We start from the raw sequence: 22,342 nt of genomic DNA on the forward strand, positions 1-22,342 counted from the left end.
GCAAAAAACTCTGTTAAATGCAATAAATGTTAAAGACACCGAGTATACTGTTTATCATATAGAATAGCAATAATGTTTATTCAGGACAGACAATTGTTTTCTGCAATTTGTATTTTTCAATAAAAAAAATCTAAAGAGGATAGAGACATAGCAATATTACTATTACACGAACTGTAATATGCCACAAGGCATTGCACAGTTCCTGAATGCAAATCAAGAATTGTGCATAGTCTTGTGCAAAATGACAGGTAACGTTATCCATTTACATTAGGCTGTGAATGATCTATTTGGTAAGACCTTAGGACATTTAATAAAGACCTGTGTCACATTTCTCACCGTGATAAACATAAAAAATACTGGCATCGAGCTCCCCCTAAAAGAAAGGCTGCTAAATCAAACTCTGTAAACGAATGTGGCTACACTCATTAAAATGTGCATTACATCCATCATTCTGAATAACTAAGATGGGGCTAGGACAGCCAAACCTGTCTGCTTAATTATTCAAGATGAATCTTTGTAAGATAACTGAACAAACTGTATAAACAAGCGAACAAACAAAAAACAGCTGGTCGCACCTGGGAGAATATGCCCTATTACAGTACCCTGGGAATGCCCAACGCCATAGCTGGGACGATAATCATTAACGACCAGAACAATGTAACAATTATTAGCAATAGCAGTTTAATCAATAGTACTAAAAAACAATTAATTCCAACCAACAAAATTCTCCCTAGTGGCTCGTACACTTATCAAGCAGCACTTTTCTTAGTTATTAGAGTGTTTACTTTACTATCCTTATTGTGGGTGTAACAGAACGTTAATGTACTGTACAGTGCAGATCTACACATGTAAGCCGGTACTGTCCCAACTGAAAGATTACTACTGAATGTTTTATAAATTCTGTATATAAAACCCTATATATTTTATATAGCACACATCAATGGAAACTTGCCATTCATAGGACTGTACTAATATTTGTATAATCATCAGGATCTGATATCAGAATGTGATATTTATATAGAGATGCATTGTGCAATGTTGGCATTGCTCGTCTCTTCATGCAGAAGTGATCTATCACAGATTACTTTTTTAGGAAGTACAGTTCTCTGTGCCAACCACTGATTGACTGACATGTTGCGCTTCCTCTTACTTTAAAGAATACTTGTCCTTTAAGGGGTCTGTTCGTAATAAGCTGTCAAATGTGTATATGTGAGGAATAACACAATTTTTGGTCATTATATGGCTTTTTTTTTTTTCAAGCAGTTTTCCCCTCTGTAGGCTCCATCTCTAATTTTCAGTTTTCCCTGAGCTAGAGGGCAGAGCCTAACTGCCATCATGTCTGCAGTACATAGCAAACTTGGGAAGAGACCATCCTGCTCACCATCTTTTTGTAGTACACACACAGAAGCAGCAGCAACATGGAGTATATCATACAGCAGTACTGAGCAGTGTAGCTGTGAATCCAGCTCTGGGGTGAGATAAAACACTTACTAGAAGCTGCAGCAGAGTGTGAGAGTGTGTGTGTGTGTGTGTGTGTGTGTGTGTGTGTGTCTGTGTGTGTGTCTCTGCGCCTCGCTCACTCTTTCTGCTCTCTCCTTCCCCTCCCCTCTCCATAGAGAGGAGCAGTAAATTCATATTGAGTGAACAGTTGGGTGGGGAAGAAAAGAGAGATAGCAAATAATCAGCAGCACAACCAGCATATATTTTAAGATAAAAAAATATAGTGAGGTGCACGCAGCTAAATATTCCTCGGTCCAAAGATCCCTAATAAAAGAGAAAATGCAGCACTGCAGTGAAGAAAGTGTTTCTTTTTTTTATTCACAAAGCATGACCTTGCGACGTTTCAACTATGTCAGAGTCTTTGTCAACCATAAATACAAAGACCAAGTGCACAGTTTATATAATAGACATCCCATGACATCGTATCCTGTGAGTTAATTAGTATACAAAATTAGTAAAATCAATTTAGTATCAAAACTGCATATAATATACACACATGTAACCATATAATATTAGTGACATATATAAAATAGCTTAATCCCTAGCAGCACCAGGATGCAACTGTACGTCCTGGAGGGAAGTTTCTTCACACACCAGGATGTACAGTTACTAAGTGGTTCCCAAAGCACACTGTCAATGACAGTGTACACCGGGAAACGGGAGGACAGCTGTCTCCGACAGCTGACACTCCACACTTGCCGGCCAGCAGTCCACTGCCGCTGATTTTGCCAATTGCTCCGGTGATGGATTGTGATTGCCCCCATGATGCAATCGCGGGGGTTGCCAATGGTCGACATGGCCTCCGGGTCTTCCATGTACAGAAGTCAGCATGACAAGAAGTCACTGAGTCGTTCCCGATGCAGAATCTGGGCAAAAACTGCAGAATCTGGGCAATAAATATTGAGTTGCATTTCTCTGGTAAAAGCTATTACAGAAAAAAAATGTATTACAACTAAATTTTGGCACAAAAAATGAAATTTGTAAATTTCACCTCTACTTTGCTATAATTCCTGTGAAACGCTTAAAGAGTTAAGACACTTTCTGAATGCTGTTTTGAATACTTTAAGGTGATTTATAGGGACTTTCTAATATGTAAGGCCCTCAAAGCCATTTCAGAACTGAACTGGTTCCTTAAAAAATTGGCTTTTGAAATTTTCTTGAAAATGTGAGAAATTGCTGCGAAAGTTCTAAGCCTTGTAAATGTCCTAGAAATATAAAAGGACGTTCAAAACACGGTGTAAACATAAAGTAGACAAACGTTAACTAGTGTTAACTAGTAACTATTTTGTGTGGTATTACTATCTGTTTTACAAACAGATACATTTAAAGGGGTATTACGGTTACAACAATTTACCCCCTATCCGTAGGGTAAGGGGTAACTTGCTGATCGGCGTGTGACAGCTTGGACACCCACCGCTTACGAGAGCGGGAAGCCCAAAGTTGCCCGAACCCCAAGTTTGAACCGAGCGTCAGGTCGCTCATGCTCACTGCCGCTCCATTCATTCCCTATGGCAGCGCCGGAAAAAGCCTAACACTGCACTCCGCTATCTTTCACGCTCCCATAGAGAACGAATGGAGCAGCAGTGTGCATTAGCGTAAACGGTGGGGGTCCGAGCTGTCTGACCCACCGATCAGCAAGTTACCCCTTACCCTACTGTTAGGGGGTAACTTGTTGTTACCAGAATACCCCTTTAAATTTAGAAAAATGCTAATTGTTTGCAAATTTTCTCTACATTTTGGTGCTTTTCACAAATAAATATTGAATTTATCGACCAAAATTTTCACTAACAAAGTACAATATGTCATGAGAAAAAAATCTCAGAATCGCTTTGATAGGTAAAAGCATCCAAAAGTTATTATCACAAAGTAACACATCCGATTTGAAAAAAATCGGCTGTGCCACAAGGCCAAAATAGGCTGCATTCTGAAGGGGTTAATACAGAAATACATACAATACGGCCAAACAGCTTATACAGATCGTTCCAGTGTATGTATTTACTAACAGCGCATGACCCAGGGGGAGCGGCGACCAGAAACAAGCGTCCCTAGTTACCGTATAAGGACCTTCTACATCACCGGACTTGTTATATCAGCGCTCTACAGATCTTACCCAGTGTTTCCACTTCGCATGTCTGGCTGCGTTCACAGACCCTATTGCGCATGTCTGGTTGCTAAAGCAACATAAAACGCCAGACCGCAGTCTACAAAGACTGATTCAAACTGTGCATGCGCAGTTACGTCTGCTATAGTGGCTGGCAGGCAATTAACTTTAGGAAGACTCTTTTTCCTAAAGTTAATTGATGTCGGTTTTATAAACTGTGCACTTGGTCTTTGTATTTATGCTTGAGAGAGACCCTGACAAGGTTGAAACATTGCAGGGTCATGCTTGGTGAATAAAAAAATTAGCATTTATTTGTGTACTGAACTTGGATTGTTTACTAACCCCATCTCTGCCGCCTCAGGTAACTAACTACCTGTTGCTACTTATCTGTGTACTGGACCTGGACTGTTACTAGATTACTCTTGCTGTATGCACCCTCCTTTCTTATCGTATAAGCCGAATCTGCCACGTTCCCTGACACCCTGAACAAACAGGGACTACTATGAGATTCGAGATCAGACGCCTTCAGAATTATATAGCCTCTGTATTCATAACCAAGAGAACTTAAAGAGGCTCTGTCACCAGATTTTGCAACCCCTATCTCCTATTGCAGCAGATCGGCGCTGCAATGTAGATAAGAGTAACGTTTTTGTTTTTTTAAAACGAGCATTTTTGGCCAAGTTATGACCATTTTTATATTTATGCAAATGAGGCTTTCTAAAGTACAACTGGGCATGTTTAAAGTTAAAGTACAACTGGGCTTGTATTGTGGGCTACATTTGATTCTGCAGCAGCATCGGCGTTTGCAGGTAAGTAGCTACATCGACTTACCTGCAAACGCTGATGCTGCTGCAGAATCAACTGTAGCCTCTGGTGCCGATGTGTCCTCGCTCGTCCGACACGATGCAGGACCTGGGGCAGGAAGTGAGTGACGTCACAGCGTGATCTCTCGAGAACACGCTGTGTGTCTGTGCACTGCCAGAAGCTGGGCGCTGTGAAGAGAAGTGGATGATGCTGATTCGTCAGCATCATTCACTTCTATTCACAACGCCCAGCTAGTAAAAGAAGTAAAAACGCCCAGATGTACATACACAATACACGCCCACTTGTACATAACTTTAAACACGCCCAGTTGTACTTTAGAAAGCCTCATTTACATAAATATAAAAATGGTCATAACTTAGCCAAAAATGCTCGTTTTAAAAAAAAAAAAAAACGTTACTCTTATCTACATTGCAGCGCCGATCTGCTGCAATAGGAGATAGGGGTTGCAAAATCTGGTGACAGAGCCTCTTTAACACAAATTTATTAACATGAAAAGACACACTATGATTTCCATTGGTGACATGGCAGATGTCTAGGCGTTAGTCCATTTCTGTCCAGACGCATGTCAGCATATCCTCGGATATAGACTCCACTGTTTCAGTGATGCGTTGTCTCAGGTCGTTTAGATCCTGTGGCTGGGAGGCCAGATGCTCTAGGTCCTTGATGTAGCCCCAAAGAAAGAAGTCGCAGGGTATTCGATCTGGCGATCGTGGAGGCCAGAACAGCATTGGTGAATCATTGTTTCTGGCGCAGCCGATCCAACGTTCCAGTAAAGAAACTGGAATGTTGGATTCAGGTAGATTCAGGTATTGCCGAAAATCCAAATGGAAATGTGGAGGTGCACCATTCTGCTGATAGAATACGTTTGGCAGATCTTCCTCTATCTGTGGCATAAGCCATTTCGTTAACATGTCCAGGCAGGAGTGGCCAGTGACATCATCCTCTGCAAAAAAGGGACCGTAGACTTTGTCCCTGCTCATTGCACAGGACATGTTTACTTTGGGTGAGTCCCTCATGTGCTCGATAAGGGCACATGGTTTGTATGAGCCCAAAAATTCTAACGTTGTGGCAATTGACCTTCCCACTTAGGTGAAAGGAAGCCTCATCGCTGAACAACAAGCAGCCTGTCAGCGAATTTCTCCTCTTCCAATCAGCCCTACAAGTCAATGCAAAAGTTGCGCCATTTCGGTTTGTCGTCTGGTTTTAGCTCCTGAAGATGATGTAATCTGTATGGCTTACAACGCAAACGTTTTTGTAAGATGCGCCATACCGTGGTTTATGGCACCTGTAGTTCCATACTAGTCAGCCTGGTCGACTTTCATACACAGTTCGAATCCTGTTCACTCTTCTTGAGTATTTCGGCAGCCCAGACTTTTCCCATGACGCAAACACCCAGTGGCTTTGAATAACTTTACCCAACACGAAATGCAGTTTCTATGTGGAGCATATTTATCAAATTTATTCAGAATGTTTCGCTGTACTGTCACAACAGACCCCGTACTTACAAATTTCAACATGCAAAAAACTTTTTCTTGCTTCGATGTCGCCATCTTATGTCACACTATGAAAGCACATTTCAAATTTGGCTCTTAAATATGAGTTGTTCTGTAATTGGTTGCTATGGACAACTAAGCCGGTTTTGCCTTGAATTTCAGTCACTGTCCATTTACAACTGATGTTCCTTAAACTACAGGTCTTCACTTCTGCACCATCCTTTTCTAATCACCCTGTGTGTTTATGTATGTATATATGTATATATATATATATATATATATATATATATATATATATATGTACATATACACACACACGTTATTTTTAAAGTGAAAGTCAGCTTTTTGTTTTCCAGCTTTAAGTGAGTAATAAAATGAATCTTTAGGAAAATATCTCTTTATGAAAGACCCACTGACATGTTCAGGTTGTCCATATGCAGGAGATTTTTCTCTAGTAAGTTTGACATCAGAAAAATGGAACTCACCCTTCTCCTCCAACTTTTGTTATTTTCAACCGAAAGTCCACCGAATTCATGTTAGGTGGCTTCCATTTCAAAATGTCATCACAACGACCACCTTTGTATTTCTAGAAATAAAATAAAAAGAGTACTATTAAAAAATGGAATTTCAATGAAAAAGAACCTTGAATTGATAGATGTCTATGTGCAGAACAATGAGAACCGTAGTGCTAAAAGCCAATTGTATGAAAGACAGAGTTTTAAAGCTTTTACTAAATTATAGGGGAAATAAAGAGAAAACATTTTACAACGTAGAGAAAGCATGATGAAAAGACTGAAATTAAAGTGATAAAATAAAAACTTCAGCAGTATGTTTTGTATTTCCAGTTTTAAATTTACTTAAAAAACAAGCTTATTTAGGAAGATGGATGAAAGCACACAAAAGTGTTGAACCACACAGGCAATTACACACTAAAATACAAATATTAAACCTGTCATTTTGTTTATTCGCACGTGTGCCCTTTAAGTTTGCAGGGGCATAAATTGAATATGTGTTTAGAAGATAACCATAGAAGGCCATGAACTCAATTTAAAGCGTAGCTAAACTTTCGCAAAAAAAAACCAAAACATTTAAGCTGCTATTATATCCTTCTATGTGAATACATGACTCCTAGCAATTTTTTTTTTCACTTAAACGCACCTTTTTTGCAGCTTTTTTTCTTGTGAAACAGTCCACATCTATTTTCTCACACTTTCTGATTCTGGCCACTCGCTAGGGGCGTGTCTTACTGTGTGTGATGTTTGCCAGTACTGTATGCAATATTCAATCTTTCATAGTTCCCATCATGCACCTAAACAGCCAGCCAATCAGGAAAACCAAAGGTCCTTTTGCAGCACAGTTGTCTTTTGCAGAGGCGCACCAGTAGCAGAAGTGCAGGTCTGGAGCGCCTCTCACACACACTATAGTCCGGACAGTAGCAGAGCTGTCATTCTCCTCCCTGCGCTCTGCTACTGCTGGTTATAGCACAGTGGACGAGGGGACAGGGAGCCGCTGCTAGACCTGCGCTTCTGCTACTGGAGCGTCTCTCACACACACTATAGTCCGGACAACAGCAGAGCTCATCACAATCTCTTCCATGCGCTCTGCTGCTGCAGGTTACACTAAAGAGAACTGTGTAGTGTATAGAGGCAGAGACCTTCCTGACGTCAGGATGGGGGCGTGCACATCTGACATCAGGATGGGGTCACTACCCACCCGAACTCCAAGGCAGCAGAATCCGTACACTGATACATTCAAACGGTGTACGGATTTCTGCTAACAACAGGAGAAATACAAGAAATAAAATGTAGTAAAAAAGTGTCAGCGTGGCCATTTAAAACACAACACAAAAAGGAGCCCAAATTCATTAATAAAGTATATTACAAAATATATTTATATTACACATGCTGCTAGAAAATAAAAAGTAGATCGAACGTTTAGTTACGCATTAAAGAGGCTCTGTCACCAGATTCTCAAATCCCTATCTCCTATTGCATGTGATCGGCGCTGCAATGTAGATAACAGTAACGTTTTTTATTAAAAACGTTCATTTTTGGCCAAGTTATGAGCTATTTTATATATATGCAAATGAGCTTTGAAATGGACAATTGGGCGTTTTTTTTTCCGTTATGTTCAACTGGGCGTGTATTGTGTTTTTAACTGGGCGTGTTTACGTGTATGACGCTGACCAATCAGTGACCAGTCAGGGTCATACACTCCTCTCCATTAATTTACACAGCAGCGATGTGCAGCCACATACACAGAAATTAACGTTACTGCAGTGTCCTGATAATGAATACACATGAAATCCAGCCTGGACGTCATGTGTATTCAGAATCCTGACACTTCTGAATCTTTTCTTTGAGATTTCCAGCAAGGGAAACAAAATCTCGTTTACCTCCGTATTCTCGCGAGATTACGCGTGGCTTGGTGGAATCACACAGAAAAGATTCAGAAGTGTCAGGATTCTGAATACACGACGTCCAGGCTGGATTTCATGTGTATTCATTATCAGGACACTTGATTAATGTTAATCTCTGTGTATGTGGCTGCACATCGCTGCTGTGTAAATGAATGGAGAGGAGTGTATGACGCTGACTGGTCACTGATTGGTCAGCGTCATACACGTAAACACGCCCAGTTAAAAACACAATACACACCCAGTTGGACATAACGAAAAAAAAACGCCCAATTGTCCATTTCAAAGCTCATTTGCATATATATAAAATAGCTCATAACTTGGCCAAAAATGAACGTTTTAAAAAAAAACAAAAACATTACTGTTATCTACATTGCAGCGCCGATCACATGCAATAGGAGATAGGGATTTGAGAATCTGGTGACAGAGCCTCTTTAACTCCCACAGCAAGAACAATCCCAGGAAGTCACCAATTGTTCACATGGCTTAAAGGTAGCTTTCATCCATTCTGGCCACGTGTGTCTCTAGCTGAAGTGGAATGCCCATGGTATGAAGCTAAACTTGTGACATGGATTCAGACCAAATTTAGCCAAAAACATAACCACCGTGATTCTTTTTTTTTTTAAAGGCTTCATTTTCAAATTTAGTAGTACAAAACAAGTAGACAAATATACAATCCATAACTTAATGGCAATAGACAATACTTATTCTTCTATATGCAATTTACCTACTAAAGACGGTCATTGGAATATATCACATTGACACATAAAAGTCTCAGTTAAAGAGGAGGACAAAGGTGTCAACATTCATTGCCTAACAATAATGGCCTGAGGAAGACGATTGTTCATCGTTGAAACGCGTAGCCACTCTCAATAAACTGAACCTATTATTAATACCTTGAGACTACCTTGAGACTCCGTTCCACATCATTCCCACCACACAGCAGCGCCATCAAAAGATCCAATTTTTTACCTGCATTTGTCTCTACCTAAGCGGTCCCATCTTGGACACCGACTCGGATCTGGCAGCAGCACTGTGGATATTATACGCTTTGAAACCTCCATTTTCTGGTGAGCATACTCTTGTCACTGTTTCCTCACCCCGACCTACTGATCTACACAAGGTGGCGCCGTTCTTTTGTTCTTTATTTCATGCCTAACAATAAGGAAACATACACTCACACTACATTCATCCAAGTGCTCCGATTATCCCAAACTGTTCCCATCCCTGCTAGCAATGTAAGTATAAATTAGACCACAGTTTCTGAAAACTCCAACCAATCTAATGACCAATCTTTAGTTTGAAAAGTAATTCTCAAGGATCTGATGGACATTTTCAGCAGTGCAGTCCTAGCTCCCATGGGGCGAGCAGCAACATTGCTGCTCACCAGTGGTTCTCAGAAGAGACTTGCGCTAAGCAGAAAATCCTTGTCTAAAGGCAAAGGCATTATGTTAATTTTGTGCATTTGCTTTGGGCAATTTTTGTTATGCTCGATTGGATACATGCAGGGGTGGGATCTGTCCGGTTCTCCTGAACCGGTTGTTAAAATGACAGCCGGTTTGCAGAACCGGGGAGAAGAGGGAACCCAATTCAGTCTTACCTGCACTCAATGGTGCCCGAACAGCCCTAACGGGAGCAAGGCCACCATAAGTTCCTGCTCCTGACAATCAGTGCTTTGTCCAAGATGCAGGCGGCTCAATAACAGCGTGTGAACGGTAACAGGTGAGTATATAATGTTTATTTGCTTTAAGGGCACAGGCAAGGCACTATTGAGGGGGCATAGTGTGTGTCACGTTTTATAGAAGGCACGGTTTGTGGCACTACTTAAGGGGGCACAGTATGTGGAAGTATTTTCAGGCACACTGTGTGGAACTATCCACAGGGGGCACAGGGTGCGTGTGGCACTTTACACTACCGTTCAAAATTTTGGGGTCGGGGGCGTGGCTTAGCGGCATATGTGAGAGGACGCAGGAACCGGCGATCCCGCTGCCGATATCCTGGAAATCATCCTGAGACTCCACTATACTAACGCGGACATACCTGTGGTGATAGGGGAAAAGGCGGTGATCCTGCAGGCACGATTCTGGATCCGAAGGAGGCTGTTTTGACCCGGTCCAGGAAGTCTAAGGCGGCAGAGGACGGTGAGCTGGGGCTGCAAGATGGCGTCGACATGTGCTCGTATGCAGAGAGCAGGGATGTGAGAGGGGCGGCGGCATCCAGGCTGGAGCGCTTTGCCAGGAAGACCCCTATGAAACCTGAGGCAGATGGAGGAAGGTTGGATGGAGGGAAGGAGCAGGCTGGCCGTTCAGGCTCGAGATATGAGCCGCTGCGAGCACAGATGGAGTCAGAGGAGGAGGAGGAAAATGGAGGAGACGCTTCAGGCGGTTCAGGAGGAGGATTGGATGGAGGTACGCAGAGCTTGGACAAGCAGGGCCCCACACTGGCAGATGTTTTTTCGGCGGTAAGCCTGAGTAATACTACGCTGGCTAAGCTTACTTGTCAGGTGAGGGGAATTAAGGAGGATCTGTCTATCATACGCCATGACTTACAGAAGGTGTCAGAGCGCACAACAGCGGTGGAGGGCCGAGTCAGTAACTTAGAAGATGGCATGCTGCCCATGAGACGAGATGTAAATGCGGTGGCGGAGGATGTAAAGTACCTCTTATCTAAAGCTGATGATTTGGAGAATCGTTTAAGACGAAACAATGTGAGGATGGTGGGAATTCCTGAAAAAGTGGAAGGGTCCAATCCGGATTCCTTTTTTGAAAAATGGCTATTGGAGGTTTTTGGAAAAGATTCGCTGACCCCATTATTTGCAGTGGAAAGAGCTCATAGAGTACCCACGCGTCCTGGCCCACCTGGGCGGCCACCGCGACCTGGTCTGGTAAAGCTGCTCCATTATAAAGATAGAGATATAATTCTTCGACAGGCCCGGGAAAGGCAAGATATTCGGGTGAACGGTGTGAAGGTGTCATTTTATCCGGATTTTTCTGCAGAAGTCCAGAAGCGGAGGATGCAATTTCTGGACATAAAAAGGCGGCTGAGGAACCATCGGGTTCAGTATTCTATGTTGTATCCTGCAAAGCTTCGGGTGGCGGCATTGGGATCCGTGCAATTCTTTGAAAATCCAAAAGATGCACTCAGATGGCTGGACAATCATGAAGATCGCTTACGGCAGGATCGAGAGGAGGCGGCGGCGTGATCAACAGGCGGATGATTAAAGAGGGGACTCTGCTTTGAAAGGAGGAAGATGAGTTACATGAGGGCATAAGGCCTTGTTGTTATGCATTTATATTTTGATAGAAGGTTGGGCTGCGGTCCATATGTCATTGATGGTTGGAGAAGAAGAAAGTGCTGTCAGTTCAAGGGCAGAATGTGATGTTGGAGTTATAAAAATACTAATTGTTTATTGAGGAGGAGGTAGCGGGAGGTTCTTGGTTCTGAAGGATAAAACTGTAGGGAAACAGAATGTGTCTCTACAAAGTGAGTGGGAAGCTGTGGGGTCATAGCGGTGAAGGTTTCTTCGCTAGCCCGGGCCCTCTTAGGAGGGTATGTTTATGGAAAGTTGGGGGGGGTAGGGTGGGGGGAGGGGAGAGGTTTTGGAGGAAAAGGGAGGTTGAAACACAGTACGCTCTGATGGTCACTGGAGGTAATAGGAATAGCCACTGTCAAAAGCAAGAAATGTCCAGATGGGGGGTAGGGTAAATTTGTTGTCCTGGAATGTGAGAGGTATGGGGGAGATAGCTAAAAGGCGAGCTATATTTGATTATATGAAAGGGCAGTCCGCTGGAGTGATGGGCTTACAGGAAACCCATCTTACTGCTGATACGGTGCACCAGGTGCACAGGGTGTGGATACGACACAGCTTCCATTCTACATACTCAAGGGGGGTTAGCCTCCTAGTTCATAGAGATGTGGCGTTTAGCTGTTTAGACTCCTTTAAGGATAGGGAAGGTAGATATGTCGGGGTGCATTGTAAATTGTTTAATTGGGAATGTATAATTGTGGTGCTGTATGTACCTCCCCCGTACTCTGTGGTCCCAATAAGAGAGGTGTTGGAGAAACTGGCTGGATGGCCTATGATACCGACCATATTGATGGGAGATTTTAACAACATAATGGATAAGGGGTGGGATAAATTTCCAAACGGGGGGGGGGGGGGGGGGGTGGGGGGGGAGAGAGATATTTGTCTGACGAGGTTTGGTAAATACATGACGGAAGTCGGGCTCACGGATATTTGGCGGGTAAAGTGGCCTTCTACTACGCAATACTCGTGTGTCTCATCTACATATGGATCACTGTCCCGAATAGATCTAATGTTTAATAATGGAATGGGGATGGAATGTGTGGAGGGGGTGGAATATTTACCGCGATCACTGTCTGATCACTCTCCAATGTTGTTAAAGCTCCGAACAGGTTTACAGACGGGGGGGCTGAGAATGCACTGGAGGCTCAACCCATTTTGGATACGCTTGGTGGGAGAGGAGACCATAACTATGAGCCTGAGAGAATATTTCGAATTTAATAAGGGTACGGTTCCTACAGATATTCTATGGGATGCTATGAAGGCGAATATAAGGGGGGTGTATATAAGGGAGATCACACACATAAAAGCTAAGACAAGGCAAGTGGGTCAACATTTGACAGACCGGGTGACAATAACAGAGGTGAGCCACGTTACCAATAACACTGCGGAAACCTTAGCCCAATGGAAGGCTGCTCAAAAATTGCTTAGGGAACATCAGATGGAGCAGGCAGCTAATAAAAGATTGTTTTTGCAACAAAAATATTACAAAGAGGGTGAAATGACGGGCAGATTGTTAGCAAATATTGCACGGCCGGCGCGGGAGAGTGCGTTCATCCATCAGCTACAGACAGCAAGTGGGACTCTGGTTGGAGAAACAGGGGATATATTAGGTGTGTTGACATCATTTTATAAGGAACTATATCGCACTAAGGTGGACTATCCGGAGGATCTTCTGTCAGAATATCTGGCAGAAATGACATGGGTTACTTTGGGGGAGGAAGAGAAGGAGGGGTTGGAGGAGTCAATTACTTTAGAGGAAATACAGGAGGCGGTGAGCTCTATGGCGAATGAAAAGGCTCCAGGGATAGATGGTATACCCACTGAATTGTATAAAACATATGGAGAGACGGTTTTGCCGGAGTTACTGGAGGTGTTCCAGGATAGTTTTGCCAGAGGGCGTTTACCGCAGACAATGTATGAAGCTGCTATAGTGGTAATTCCTAAAGATGGGAAAGATCGGACGCAACCTGACTCTTACAGACCGATATCTCTGTTGACCGCAGACATTAAAATTTTAGCTAAAGTACTAGCTAATAGGTTGTCGCGAGTAGTGACTAAAATCGTAGGGATGGATGAGTCGGGATTTATGCCAGCACGTTCTACAGCAGTTAACTTACGTAGACTTTTCTTAAATTTACAGACAGATGATCCGGATGAGCGGCGTAGAGCAGTGCTGTCGTTGGACGCCACTAAGGCGTTTGATAGTGTAAAATGGGGGTACTTGTGGGCTGTATTGGAGCGGATTGGCTTTGGACGGAATTTTATAAAGTGGGTACAATTATTGTTTAAGGAACCGGTGGCTCGGATTAGAGCAAATGGAAGGATGTCAGACTCTTTTAGGTTGGAGAGGGGGACGCAACAGGGATGCCCACTTTCTCCGTTGCTGTTTGCACTGGCAATTGAACCCCTAGCAAATATGGTAAGACAACATCCGGGGATAGAAGGGTTTCGTTGTGGAGAGCTGGAAGAGCAAATAGCACTATACGCGGACGATATACTGCTGTTCCTGGGGGAGATAGATCATTCATTGCCAGTGATAATGACGATATTGGAGAGGTTCGGCAGATTTTCAGGGTTAAAAATTAATTGGAGCAAGTCGGTGTTGCTACCACTCCAGCCAGTAGTTACGCCATTGATAGTTGGAGGAATTGAAGTACCGTGTGTACGGAAGTTTAAATATCTGGGAATTACGGTATCAGCAAGGGTGCAGGACTTTGTTGAGTTGAACGTGATACCATTAGTGAATAAATTAACAGATAGGACTAAAGTATGGCTTGGGTTACCGCTGTCAGCGCTGGGACGAGCAAATCTCATTAAAATTATTCTGATGCCCCAGGTACTCTATATTATGCACAATCCCCCAGTGTGGTTACCTAAATACTGGTTCAGGAGAATACATAATTTGTTTAGGGACTTGGTGTGGAAAAGGGGGATCCCCAGGATTAAAATGGAAAAGCTACAATTACCAGCAGAACAGGGGGGGTTAGCTATTCCAAATGCGTGGATATATTATCTAGCAGCCCAAATACAACACTTCAAAGGATGGAAGAATAGGGAGGAGTGGAACTCTAGTGGGAAACTGGTGTACTATTTGGGAAAGAGAACGGATTTATTAGAGGCCATGGAGTCACATAAATTACGGAGGGAGGCGAGAGGGAAACCGACTCTGTTATTACTACATAAAGTTTGGTGGGAAAGTAAGAAGATATTGGGGGTTACAGGATGCTCCAATTATATGCCTCTATGGGATAATCCATATCTATGGGAATTTAATATTTTGGAAGGATTTCAGGATTGGGAACAAGCAGGAATCAGATATGTACACCAGTTATACGAGGGAGGTACTTTCAAGCTTTTTGCACAACTTCAGGAAGAGTTTGGACTCTCACATCGGCGGTTCTACCAGTATCTTCAGCTAAGGCATGCGACGCAGGCACAAGAGAGGATGGTGGACTTGAGTTGCTCCACTATGGGAGGGATGGAAAGGGTGCTGGGGGCACAAGACACTAAAGGGATTATTTTGGTGCTATATAGCATGCTACTCGCCAAATTCCTAGGAGACTCGCTGGTGGAGACTAGACGTAAATGGGAAGAGGATGTAGGGGCTATAGCGGATGAAGAATGGGAGGAAATACTCGGATCGCCCAAAATAGTCTCTATTAGTGTAGCGCACAGGAGGTCACAACTCTTTCTATTGCATAGGGTGTATAGGACACCTAAGGTGCTGTGGCAAATGCGAATTAGAACAACAAAAGAGTGTCCCAGGTGTATGTTTGATGGGGCGGACATAAAACATATGTTTTGGAGCTGTCCGATGCTAAAGGTATATTGGAAAGCAGTTAAAGGAATGGTATCTAGAGTATATGGTAGAGATTTTCCACTGGAACCTAAGATCTTTATATTGGGATGTATGGGGGAGGAAGGAGGGGATGGAGTGGAATTACTGGCTATTAAAAAGGTTCTGTATCACGCTAGGAAATTAATTGCAAAATATTGGCTGCAGGCGGATCCCCCGGAGGTGGCTGAGCTAGTTGGATATGTTAACCACACGGTATCACTGGAACACCGAATATATCTGAAAAGAGGGGCAATTCATAAGTATGATAAGCAATGGAGTAAATGGGTTAACAATTATAGTAATGTGACACATTAGATAAGATTTGAAGGTGGGCTGACGCATCTATCTGATCAAGATATGGCGGGATCACTGTTTGGAATACAGAACGGATGGAAAGGGTGGAGGGGACTGGCGAATCAGGGGACAGAGGAGGTACTGTGAGGGGGGGGGAGTTCGGTTGATAGGGGTAGGGATGGGGATGTATGTGAAGGTGCAATTAAAGATGATGAGAATACAAAGTGTAATGTAATTGCAGGAATTTTGTACCAAGAACAAGATGCTATACTGTTACTTTGTTTTTTCTTCTGTTGGTCGATTTCTTTGTACTTTATCAGAAATGCAAAAAATGTATAATACATGTTGTATTCTCAATAAAAACTTGTCTGATTTAAAAAAAAAAAGTTTGGGGTCACCCAGACAATTTTGTGTTTTCCATGGAAACTCACACTTATATTTATCAAATGAGTTGCAAAATGATTAGAAAATATAGTCAAGACATTGAAGGAGAAAATTATTATTTCAAATAAAAATCATTATTTCTAACCTTGTCAAACTTTGCTTTCGTCAAAGAATGCTCCATTTGCAGCAATTACAGCATTGCAGACCTTTGGCATTCTAGCTGTTAATTTGCTGAGGTAATCGGGAGAAATTTCACCCCATGCTTCCAGAAGCCCCTCCCACAAGTTGGATTGGCTTGATGGGCACTTCTTGCGTACCATACGGTCAAGCTGCTCCCACAACAGCTCTATGGGGTTGAGATCTGGTGACTGCGCTGGCCACTCCATTACAGATAGAATACCAGCTGCCTGCTTCTTCCCTAAATAGTTCTTGCATAATTTAAAGGTGTGTTTTGGGTCATTGTCCTGTTGTAGGATGAAATTGGCTCCAATCAAGTGCTGTCCACAGGGTATGGCATGGCGTTGCAAAATGGAGTGATAGCCTTCCTTATTCAAAATCCCTTTTACCTTGTACAAATCTCCCATTTTACCAGCACCAAAGCAACCCCAGACCATCACATTACCTCCACCATGCTTGACAGATGGCATCAGGCACTCATCCGGCATCTTTTCAGTTGTTCTGCGTCTCACAAATGTTCTTCTGTGTGATCCAGACAGATTTGTCTGTCCATAACACTTTTTTCCAATCTTCCTCTGTCCAATGTCTGTGTGCTTTTGCCCATATTAATCTTTTCCTTTTATTAGCCAGTCTCAGATATGGCTTTTTCTTTGCCACTCTGCCCTGAAGGCCAGCATCCCGGAGTCGCCTCTTCACTGTAGACGTTGACACTGGCGTTTTGCGGGTACTATTTAATGAAGCTGCCAGTTGAGGACCTGTGAGGCGTCTATTTTTCAAACTAGAGACTCTAATGTACTTGTCTTGTTGCTCAGTTGTGCAGCGGGGCCTCCCACTTCTCTTTCTACTCTGGTGAGAGCCTGTTTGTGATGTCCTCTGAAGGGAGTAGTACACACCGTTGTAGGAAATCTTCAGTTTCTTGGCAATTTCTCGGATGGAATAGCCTTAATTTCTAAGAACAAGAATAGACTGTCGAGTTTCACATGAAAGCTCTCTTTTTCTAGCCATTTTGAGAGTTTAATCGAACCCACAAATGTAATGCTCCAGATTCTCAACTAGGTCAAAGGAAGGTCAGTTTTACAGCTCCTCTACAGCGGTGCTAACATAATTGCACAAGGGTTTTCAAGTGTTTTATAATCATCCATTAGCCTTATAACACAGTTAGCAAACACAATGTACCATTAGAACACTGGAGTGATGGTTGCTGGAAATGGGCCTCTATACACCTATGTAGATATTGCATTAAAAACCAGACGTTTGCAGCTAGAATAGTCATTTAGCACATTAACAATGTATAGAGTGTATTTCTGATTAATTTAAGGTTATCTTCATTGAAAAAAACTGTGCTTTTCTTGCAAAAATAAGGAAATTTCTAAGTGACCTTAAACTTTTGAACGGTAGTGTAAGTTCAGTATGCACGACGTGTGGCGATAATTCTAGGGGGCACTGTGTGTGTGGGGCGCTTTATTTTCAGAGGGCACAATGTGTAACCCAATTGTATTCGGGGAACATTGTATGGTGCGATTGTATTTAGGTGCATAGCGTGCGGCAGTACAGGGCCGGTGTCCGTACCCAGCGAACCCAAGAAAGTGCCATGTCCCACTACACGTGTGGCACTACCTGGGAGGGGGGCTGTGTGGCACTACCTGGGAGGGGGGGCTGTGTGGCACTACCTGGGAGGGGGGGCTGTGTGGTACTACCTGGAGGGGGGCTGTGTGGCACTACCTAGGAGGGGGCTGTGTGGCACTACCTGGGAGGGGGCTGTGTGGCACTACCTGGGAGGGGGCTGTGTGGCACTACCTGGGAGGGGGGCTGTGTGGCACTATCTACAGAGGACACTAAATTTATGGGGGTACAAACTGGGGGCCTAACTTCTATATGGGGGCATAAACAGAGCCGAACGTCTATATGGTGGCACAGAGTGACGTTTTCTGACATTTTACTGCCGCCGTGAGTTCCCCCACAAAGGGGCTTACTAGGTCTGTGTCTCCCAAGGGCCCACATAAACCTGGAGCTGTCCATGCGGCAGTATGAGGAGTATGTGTTAGGGTCGTGAATGTGGTGAAAAAAGTGAGGAGCCAATGACATCGGATTGACAAACTCTTCAGAGGCATAGTGTAGTTTGAAGAAGTGATAATGAAGGCCTGGGCTGAATGGAAGAAAAGAGGAAAGAGAACTACTCCAGTCAGAGATGATGTCATCTGTGAGTCCCTAAATGTAATTTCTCAATCTTAGTTGTACTATAGTCACATGTTTGATCTGCAGAAAGATGTTGAGTGGTAGCAATGTTTTTTGTGAAACAACCACACTCGGCATAACCTTACCCTTGTTCAGGCCATACTGGAAGCTGTAATTTTACATGGTACAAAATTACATGGCAGGCTGCATATATGTACCGAGATTGGGTCTGGTACTGTATATATGTACTGAGCTTGGTTCTGTTGCTGTATTTACGTACTGAGCTTGGTTCTGGTGCTGTATCTATGCATTAAGCTTGAATCGGATACTGTAATTGTACACTAAACTTTTATATTCTATAAAAGGTATAGGGTTGTGTAAAATAGCAGGGAGATTTGCTGCAGCGAGCTGTGCACACCACATTGAACACTGCTCTCCACCCTTATCACAGTGCATATCCTTATTACATTAGCTGTGCCCGCCTATGGTAATATATGTGCACATATAGGTATGGTAGGTATGTATTCTTATGTTATTATATACATACTGTGGCAACCCAGTTAAAGGCTATGTACACCTTTGAAAGGCAAATTTTTTTTTTTTTAAAAGGTCAGTCAGTGTGATTAGTGCAACTTTCGAAATGTTTTTTTATTAAAAACGTGTTGAGATACAGCTGCTATGATCTGAATCTGTCAGTCCCGCGGACCTTACAGGTTCAGTGAACGCGGGTCCTGCGTGTCTCTGACATGCAGGATTCAAGCTGTAATCTATCACATCTAAGTTTTGAACCTGCGAGACTCTGAACCCGTCAGTCCCACGGACCTGACGGGTGAGTGATTTAGCAAAAGATACAGCTGCTCTGTATAGAAAATAAATCCTGCTCCCGTCAGGTCCACGAAATTGACGGTACAGTGACAGCAGGTCATGGGTGCCGGATTCAGGTCATAGCGAACGATACAGCTGCTCTGTATAAAAAACACAGAGCAGCTGTATCTCAAATAGTAAAACAAATTTTGATTACAAAACTATTTAAAAAGTTGCACTAATCACACTGATTTTTATTTTTTTTTAAATTGCCTTTCAAAGGTTTACATAGCCTTTAAACAGCCACACGAGTTAGGAAAGTTTATAGGGTATTATTGATACACACACAAAGATTTATATACAGTGTATTTGAAATATTGTAATAGGTTTATTTGATTATTAGAGTAGGAATAATTTTCTTTAAAGTGCTTCACTGCAAAAACCGAAACCGCCACACCACACTTATATCTGTCACTCATTTAGGTAACCAGTTGTTAAAAATTGTAATCCCACCCGTGGATACATGTGATTGGTAACAAAAATTGGCCAGTGTATAAGGGCCTTGAAATAAAATCGCAAAGATATTTCAAAACAATTCTAAGTGATTGTGTCATGTGATCCTAGTGCTTTTGTCCCATTTAGTTGTGAATGAACATACATGACCCCCTTAAGATGTAGATACATATGAGCACATATGAGATGTGTGACATAAAGGTGTGATAAATTATAGAACTTTTGTATCTATGTTTTCATCAAATATTCATTTGACATCCAAGCACTTTACACATCGTTTTTTTTTCCTTTACAGTAAATTGAAGCCTTTTTTGTCTTTGTGCTCTCAAAGACTCCAATCAATACCCACAAGTCTTTCTGAAAAGGAAACAATACCTATTACTGACTTTACAACACACACTGAATTTTCAGAGATTAGGAAAAAACAACACTTAAAAGACGACTTATTGCTGGGTTGGTGTTGAATCTTTTGACTGCCAATCTTATTAGCAAGAAGACTTCTTTTGAACTACAACTCCCGTGACACGTACTTGTTCATTCCTTGCTCCTGTTTGCTGCTATATAATGTTTGTCTCTGATACTGCATGATTCTTTGTCATCACAATCTACTGATCTATAGCATATCACCAAAAAGGCTCAGCAGATGAAAAAACTGTGTGAAACTTCACCTGAGCTGCCACAACTAGACGCTGTTCAGAATATCCACTAGGTAGTATCAGGTCCTACTGTCTGCATATACTTCTCAGTTTACATATATTCTGAGTTCAGGACAATTCTAGACACATAGTACACAGTACATATCTGTGTTGTAAAAAGTTCATATGATTAGAACACTTCACCGACAATTAACAATACACACAAATATTGAGGGAACAGTCTCACGTGGCGGCCACAATGTGGCTGAAAACCACACGTTCGGCTAAATGGCCACGCGGTTTTGAGGGTAAAACTGCTGTTTACCTGCAAAATTGTGCTGCCATTATTGAAATGCGGTTGGCCGGCGGTGATAACCGCACACTTTTTACTGCTAAATGCTGTGGTTTCAAGGTAAAGCAAGTGTTTTTTATGGTAAAGAACGTGGTTTTTATGTGTTCACCTGTACTTGCCGTAAAACGAAGGAAATTTGCGGTAAATCTCGTGGCCAGTGCAATCGATCCGGCCAGCGCAACAGCATTTTTTATTTTTATTAGTTCTTTATTTAAAGTTGTAAATAATATGGTATAGCAAGCTCAACATGGTATAGTATGGTATAGCAAGACAAAGAGGAAGGTCCACCCAGGCCAGGCCAACAAGGAATCTGAGTCATACAAATTAAAGCACAAAAAAATTAAATAGAAATACACAATAGAAGGTAGTTATGGAAACAATAATCCTGTTAAAATAGGAAATACAATCAAGCACATGGCAATGTTACAACAAATACTCAGGACCTTGCCAATTGTGATCTGTGCTTCGGGGGAGAGAGAAGACCAGAAAGTATCTAAGTGGGGATCCAAGATGAAGCAAAATTAAGTGGAGAGCAGTGCTAACCTATGAGTACAGGCTATCAAGGAAAACAATCATGAGCAAAGAATGGATTTATATTCATCTGTGGTCAAAAAGCTGGACAATGACTGCCGCCATAGCACTGGGATGCATGTACGAGCAGCAATGTGTAATAGTACACTTAATAGTTGCACAATTTACTTGCAATGCGACCATTAATCTTTTTGAAAACCATTCTGAACCACATGACCTTGTAGTTTTCAGCTGCTACGTTAGTCTGTACCTAAAGACTCTTATACAAAACAGCTCATTTGACCCAATTAGATGTAACTATCAGAGAACCCTATACAGTATATAATGTCTGTAGTTACAATCTACTTGGGCTGTATTAAAGTAATATTGTTCTCAGGATTGCGTAACAAGAGTAACGACTCCCAATGATCATTTCCTTTTCTACCATTTGTTCTAGTACGATATAATAGAACAAGCCCAGTATAGGAATCAACCTATGGAATATACCCAATACAGTACAGTGACAGATACAAACATTTGCTTTAGAGCAGGGTTCTCAAGCACGCGGCCCGCGGGCCGCAATGCGGCCCCTAGGGCTGTCATCTGCGGCCCGCGGGACACAGAGCCGCTAGTATCGGCTCTGCTCCGAGACTCTGGAATTCCCTGACATCGCTGTCCACATCTGAACAGCGATGTCTGGGGCTTCCCCAGAGCCGGAGTCCCGGGCAGAACGCTAGTACAGGCTCTGCTCCGGGACTCTGTGGAATTCCCTGACATCGCTGCCCATATACGGACAGTGTGTCAGGGTCTTGCCCAGAGAGGAGCAGAGCGCTGGTGTCGGCTCTGCTCCTGGACTCTGTGGAATTCCCTGACATCGCTGTCCACATATGAACAGCGATGTTTGGGGCTTCCCCAGAGCCGGAGTCCCGAGCACAGCGCTGGTGTCGGCTCTGCTCCAGGACTCTGTGGAATTCCCTGACATCGCTGTCCACATATGAACAGCGATGTCTGGGGCTTC

At 42.8% G+C, this 22,342-nt stretch overlaps 1 protein-coding gene across 2 annotated transcripts in view; it reads right to left on the minus strand.

Annotated features, from left to right (window-relative positions):
* Positions 1 to 22,342, minus strand: part of RNGTT (RNA guanylyltransferase and 5'-phosphatase) — a 441,842-nt gene that overhangs the window by 112,396 nt on the left and 307,104 nt on the right. For both annotated transcript variants that reach the window (XM_075862139.1, XM_075862138.1), the window contains exon 13: positions 6,405 to 6,505. In XM_075862139.1, coding sequence (XP_075718254.1) covers positions 6,405 to 6,505 — 101 coding nt within the window. The remainder of the gene's footprint in view (positions 1 to 6,404; positions 6,506 to 22,342) is intronic.

Source organism: Rhinoderma darwinii, chromosome 4 (genome assembly GCF_050947455.1).
Source record: "Rhinoderma darwinii isolate aRhiDar2 chromosome 4, aRhiDar2.hap1, whole genome shotgun sequence".
In the NCBI taxonomy this organism is placed as follows: Eukaryota; Metazoa; Chordata; class Amphibia; order Anura; family Rhinodermatidae; genus Rhinoderma; species Rhinoderma darwinii.